Source organism: Emiliania huxleyi (assembly GCF_000372725.1).
Source record: "Emiliania huxleyi CCMP1516 unplaced genomic scaffold EMIHUscaffold_92, whole genome shotgun sequence".
NCBI lineage: Eukaryota > Haptophyta > Isochrysidales > Noelaerhabdaceae > Emiliania > Emiliania huxleyi.
In genome coordinates, this window is record NW_005195149.1 from 47,242 (window position 1) to 53,686 (window position 6,445).

At 65.0% G+C, this 6,445-nt stretch overlaps 2 protein-coding genes across 2 annotated transcripts; one reads left to right on the top strand and one right to left on the bottom strand.

Moving 5' to 3' along the window:
* Positions 1-1,724: 1,724 nt before the first annotated feature.
* EMIHUDRAFT_453756 (hypothetical protein) lies at positions 1,725-4,560 on the top strand (the record flags this gene model as incomplete). The annotated part of the gene is made up of 8 exons (XM_005757188.1): positions 1,725-1,946; positions 2,023-2,136; positions 2,291-2,337; positions 2,582-3,065; positions 3,523-3,611; positions 3,842-4,123; positions 4,202-4,328; positions 4,521-4,560. Coding segments are annotated over 8 exons (1,404 nt in total), but the record flags the coding sequence as incomplete, so codon positions are not given.
* Positions 4,561-5,305: 745 nt separating this feature from the next.
* Positions 5,306-6,209, bottom strand: EMIHUDRAFT_453757 (hypothetical protein; the record flags this gene model as incomplete). The annotated part of the gene is made up of 4 exons (XM_005757189.1): positions 5,306-5,367; positions 5,434-5,527; positions 5,959-6,024; positions 6,201-6,209. The coding sequence occupies 4 exons, from the start codon at positions 6,207-6,209 to the stop codon at positions 5,306-5,308; spliced, it is 231 nt and encodes a 76-aa protein (XP_005757246.1).
* Between the last annotated feature and the right edge of the window lie 236 nt (positions 6,210-6,445).

Below are 6,445 nucleotides of genomic sequence, written 5' to 3' on the forward strand. Positions count from 1 at the left end.
ACACGTCATTTGGGGCCCGGAGCCCTGTTCACGCGCGCGCGAGACGTGCAGACAGGGTTGCCAGGTGAGAGCGAATGGCGCGGTTCACGCCTCGCACAACAGACAACCAGAGAGAGAGATGCGCTCTGCATGGTGGGACATAAAAGAGAGCGAGTACTCCAGGGCGAGTAGGCCGTGCGGTCAACGCTGCCGCGCGCGACTTTGCGCGCGAGGCGGCGCAGCTTGAGAACGGGCTCGAAGAACGGGCGGTGGGCGAGAAGCCGCCGCCGAACGTCTCGTGTTGCAGCAGGTTGAAGTTGTTGCGCTTGACAAAGATCGCGTCGTGGTAGAAACCGCGATGCGCGCCTTGACGTAGCCGTGGCCGGTCTTGTGGGAGAAGGGTTGGCCGGACTGCCCGCGCGCCTTGCAGCCCATGTTGTTGTTACTTGCATGCACATGCAAGCCCTGCTCTAGAGGGAATCTTTCACAATATCGCAACCGCGATACCGCGCGATATTTGGCGATAAACTGCGATAAATGGCGATGTTGTGCGATGCTCGCGATCACGCGAGCCCTTCACAGCACGCCTCAGCGACGCGCGTGAAGCGTTACAAAGGGACGGGCGCCGTTCTGGCGCTTCGCTCGCTCCGCTCGCGTTGCGCAGCTGGATCTGGCTGGCTACACACCTCGCGGCTTGCACATGAGCAGCGACAGCAGCGACCACAGCAATAGGCAGAAGTCAAGAAGAAGAAGCGGTCCCGGCACAAGCGCGCGGCGACAGCACTACCGCCCGCAGAACCGTCGCCCACACCACAGCCGGCGCCGTGGCGGTCCACACAGTTCCAACTCGTCGACGGCGTGAACCGCTACCGTGCTGGACAACAGGAGGTCGACGGCACTATCATGCTATATAGGGCCATCGGCGGCCACATGTGCAGCTTTGCCCAGCTGACCGACTACTCGCGCGAGACTTTCAGAATTGACCGGGAGATTCTCTTCATCTTCAAGACCGGGTTGCACACCAGCCGTCCAGCCGGCACTCAGCTCTCACCCCGTCACAGCTCTCAGTAGACATTGTTCGGTAGGAACGCGGTGCGAAAGGGCGACCGAAAACAAAGAAATGCGCCAGCTCGCTGACCCGTCACCGTCACCGCCGCCGGGGCGAAGGTGCGCGATATTGCGCGATATTGCGCGATATTAGGCGATATTAGGCGATCATTCACGATATACAGAAGATTCCCTCTAGAGCAGGGATCATGCACATGTACATGTAGTCAGGCGGCTCCCACGCGCCACGGGTTCTGGTGTCCCTGTGTTTTTGTTGCCCTGTTTTTGGCCTTACCTCCCCGCTATATTCTCACTCGCACCGTGTCGCGTGCGTGAGAGAGAGATTAGATTTTCTTCTTCTTCTCGTGTGCGTGTGCCTAGACCCTAGGGTGGTGTCGCCAGCTATGCCTGTGTATGGGCCTCGAGGTATGGGCGTGTCCACGTTGGAGCCTCCAGGTGTGGGGGGGGGGGGGAGAGAGAAGGGCACCATGAAGTACGACTCGCTGGTCTCTCCGCAAGCAAGGGCCAAGGCCTCCCGACCGACCTCGTCGAACTAACTAACTCATCGACGCGGGCTCTCTCGGCTATTACGCCTAACGGGACCGGATCTCTCTCGGGACTGGATCTCTCGGGAGGCAGCCGATAACGCTCATTTTTTAGAGACGGCTCTCGAGCTCGACGCGAACGGAGGTTTCCGGATGAGACTCAAGAACGTCAATGAGGGCTGCGAGAGAGAGCCTCGGGTGTGGCGCTACCATCGCTGGGATAGCTTCACATGCGCGAAGATGAAAGAGGGAATAGTCGTTGGATGCCTGCTCAAGGTGAGTGCTATGGCGAGCGATGACGAGGGGTTCCTCAGCGTGACGAGCAAACTCAGGGAGTTCATGGCGCTCGGATACCCTGCACACGTGCTCAACGGGGTGATCGGGCGCGCGTTTGCTCGGACAAAGGACGAACGGCTCCTACGAGCAAGACAGTGTTCGCAGTGGTGAGGAGGTTTATTGCAAAACCCTTACCCAGACGAACCAAAAATCCAAAAAGACAGACAAATGTATTGTGTCGGGCTACCGTCCAAAGGCGGGTGTAGTCGACCAAGGGACCACGAATCTGGTCTGTCGACGGCACGAATTTGGGATGGGACACCTTCGGGACCCGGCTGCGTGCGCTCATAGTACTTGGATACTCGAGTAGCACGCTTTCGGAGTACCGACGGCTAAGGCCGAGGCAGAAAAGGTTTCTGTTTTTTCTCCGCTTTTCTTCACAGGATTTTCCTGTGAAGAGAGACGTAGAGAAACACATCTTTCAAACTCGGTGTCGAACCACCAGCCCGACGCTCACTACCCAGGTACAAGTGACGGCATCATGATCAGCGTGTCTGAATCCCGGCCGGCACCCCCGGTGGCAACCCATCCATGTCAGCGCGTGCTGTGAGTTACGTGCTCCTCGTCTCGCCCGCAGCACTGTCGCTGCGCATCGGCCACGGCGGTCTCCTCCGTGCTCCGCATCCTCGCCTCATGTGGACCGGAGGGCAAGGGCCCCGGGCACCACCTCTCAGGGCGCCCGCTCCTTTAGCGGCTAGCGCCGATCGGCTAGCGCAGCCGAGCACGAGCAGCCTGCTCGCCGACGACGGTTCGCCCGCTGCTGCGGAGCACGCAGACCTCGCAAGGCGCGCATACACAGGTGCGCTTGCCGCCGCTCTCGCGGGATGGGCTTATTTCGCCGTCGCCACCGTCGCGCCGTCAGCGCCTGCCGCCCGGCTGCCGCAGCTCCTTGCCCTGGCTGCACCGATGGGCGTGGTTTGGGCGTCGTACGACGCAATGATAAACGCCGCACGGATTGGCCGGCGGCGCCTTCGCCTCCCCACCTACCGGCGACTCAACCTCGGCCTCGCAGCCTCTCACGCCTGGGCGGCGGTGGCCGTCGCCGCCGCGCCGACCTCGCCGGCTGCCGCGGCGGTTCAAGCGTCGCTTCTCGGCGGTTGTGCGCTAGTCTGCACCTACGTTTGGCTGTGGACCCTCTCCTCGCGCACTCTTTCGCGAGTGCGTCCCACCACAACCGCACTTCCTAGACACTTCCTAGACACTTCCTAGACCCCCTCTCGTGGAGGAGCGCTGTCACTCCACTCTCCTCTCCTGCCGTCACCGCGCCTGCCGCCACCGCATCCCGATCCACCCCTGCCTCGCTGCTCCGCTCGCACCGCCACGCCCCACCGGCACCGCCCACGGCACTCCCACGGCACGCTGTGGTCCGACGCCTCCGCAGGTTGGAGACGGCCTCACCAACGGCTTCTTTGGGTCCGTCTTTCGGCTCGCGCCGCGCAGCGAGGCGCAGCCTTCTCTGAGACACGTCCGAGACGTGTCCTAGACACGTCCTAGACACGTCCTAGACACGTCCGAGGCACGTCCGAGACAAGTCCGAGACACGTCTGAGACAGCCCACCTACCGGACGTGAGCGATGCGAGGCGTCCCTTCACGCGCCGCGCGCTGCGAGTACAGGAGTGCCCGGCCGATGTGGTCGGCGACTATCCCGACGAGTGCGCCTCGCTGGACGACCCCGAGGCGTGGCCCTTCTTCCACGCAAACGAGTGCGCGCACCCTCGCCTCCCTTCTCCCTGACCCCCCGCCCCTCGCTCCCGCTCTTCCCTCCCGCTGCGCCGTGCTGTCCCTGCACACATGCACATGCACATGCACATGCACATGCACATGCACATGCACATGCACATGCACATATATGTGCATGCAGCATGCGCCTGTGGCCCAACCCCGGCTTGTCCGAGTGACCTGTCCGCGACCTGTCCCTGACCCGTCCACACAGGTACGCGGCGCTCTGTCTCGCCTTCGCCGCCCTCGCTGCCCTCGCCGCCCTCGCGCCCTCGCCGCTCTGCGCCGCGCCGCTCTGCGCCGCGCCGCTCGCCGCCTGCCGCGCGAGCGCGCCCTGGCTCTGGCTCGTCGCAGTCAACCTCTTCGTCCTCAAGGACGGCGCCGAGCACGGCCGGCCGTGGAGGAGGCTCTTCCACCCCTCTTTACGAACCCTCAGGAGCCCTCCAACCTTTGCGCTCGTAGGATGGCTGTGGATGAAGCGCTTCTGGCGGCTCCGGCGCACTCGCCGGCCTCGGCTGAGCGACACGCGCCCTTCCCCCCGCCCCTCTGACACGCGCTGGCACGCGCTCTGCAGGCGCGGCGTCGCCCTACTGAGCGGGCTCCGGCTCGCCGCCGCCGCCGCCGCCGCCGCCGTGGGCCGCCCAGCTGGTTGGCGGGCAGCCGACGGCGTCTGCGTCGCCGTCTTCCTCGTCGCTGCCAAGGCGACGCTCTCCGAGATTTTCCGAGCAGTCTACGAGAGTCTACGAGATGCTCCGAGAGATGCTCCGTGATGGCTCCGAGATGCTCCAAGGTGCTCCGAGAGATGCTCCACACACATGAGCTCCGGGTTCATCGTGTTCGCCTCTCCATCGCCGCCGCCGCCCTCAGCGCCCCACCCCCTGCCCTTCCGAAAGGCGGTGCGGAGGACTCCCTCGCAAGGAGGGCAGCTTTTCCGCGGCCGCGGCAGCAAGCGGCCCGAAGACTAGTACGAAGACTAGTAGCGCCGCACGAAGCACAGCGACGACTGGACGATCGATGCCACATCGGCGCGCCCCCGGTCGGTCCCGGGCTACTTTGGTGGGGCTCGAAAAACGACGGGTAGCGATTGCGAGAGCGCGTATTGGCGCCGGACCCGCGGGGGCCGAGGGGGCTCGCCTCCTCTCAGCTCTCGCGCGGCATACGTGGTATGCCTCATGGCGCTGAGGAATGCAAGGGGACTTGGCGGGGCGTGATTGCCCGGGGGGCGTGTGTTCTGGGGGGGGTGGGGGTGGGGGGTCTGAGAGAGAAGAGAGAGTGATTGCCGGCTAGAGACACGACGACGCTACAATTCATGATATTTCCCCAGCCGCCCGCCGTAACCGGCTAGACCGCCCCGATACGCGACACACGGCTCTCTCTAGAGGTAAGGTAAGGTAAGGTAAATTTCTCCACACACACAAAGTGGTGGGGCAAGGGGGGGCGACCCTCGGCTCTCTCTAGATACGCACCCGTGTGCGCTGCGCGGCTTGCACACAACCGGGGGTTTGAGCACCATGAGCATAACTTTTTGCCGTCACAGTGCTTGCCATTTACTGGTATTCACTGCGCGAAACCCGAAACGCAAAACTCTGATCTCTGTCTCTGACAGGTCCCTTCCCTGGCCGGACCTGCAATATCTGTCTCCAGCCCGGACTGTCCTGGTAGCAAAGCCGCGAGAGCCTCACGTCGCAAAGAGGCGCGGCATGAGCGCAAACGTCGCCGGGTCGAGCTGCACGGTCTCGCCTAGATCTCGTCGACCTGTCACGGACGTGTCGCGGCTGGGGCGAGCGGAGCTGCGGGGCCTCTCACCGACGGAGCAGACGCCCCCCTTGCTCTCCGTGAGTTGCGTGAAGTAGACAACGCGGTCGTTGTGCGACTCGCACTGCATGAAGAGCCCGTCGGCCTGCGGACGGCGCTCCGTGCACGCGTCAGGGGACGCGTCATCAGGGACGCACGTCGTGGGCGACCTAGCAGGGGCTGATGGGCCGTCTACTGCGCGCGTGTCGGGCCGATAGCACCGTCCGAGGTGGGCGGGCACAACGGGCAACGGGCGAGGGGCGAGGGGCGAGGGGCGAGGGGCGAGGGGCGAGGGGCGAGGGGCGAGGGTGAGGGGCGGGGTGCGGGGTGTGGGGCGGGGCGAGGGTGACGGGCGGGGTGCGGGGTGTGGGGCGGGGCGAGGGTGAGGGGCGGGGTGCGGGGTGTGGGGCGGGGCGAGGGTGAGGGGCGGGGTGCGGGGTGTGGGGCGGGGGGAGGGTGAGGGGCGGGGTGCGGGGTGTGGGGCGCGGCGAGGGTGAGGGGCGGGGCGAGGGTGAGGGGCGGGGGGAGGCCGCCCACCTTCGCGTCGAACGGCCACTCCTGCTTCCGCTTCTCCTTCCACACGCACGGGTACTCGATCAGCGCCTGGTCCGCTCGCGAGGCTGAGTCAAGAGAGGCCCCCCCTCGCCCTCCCCCCCCACACACACACACACTGCAGCGCTCGGCCGGCTGCCTTGCGCACGAAGATGACCGCCGAGCGCGCGCGAGCCTGCCGGGAGGGCGGAGGAGGGTGTGTGTGTGTGTCGAGGAGCAGAAGTCACAGAGGGCATGGGAGGAGGGGAGGGCGGAGGGGTGGAGGTGGCGCCGCCAGCGGCGCAGCGCTGGGAAGGGCGCGCATAGATGCGGGACGTCTCCCCCTCCCGATCTCCCTACATCTCCCCACATCTCAGCAATCCATCTCAGCAATGGGAGGGCGCGCCTCGGCCGCCTTGCCCTGCAGGAAGTCTGCGCACTGGGCGAGAGTGCTCGGCGAGGCAAAGGCGGGCTTGATCGAGATTTGGCCGAG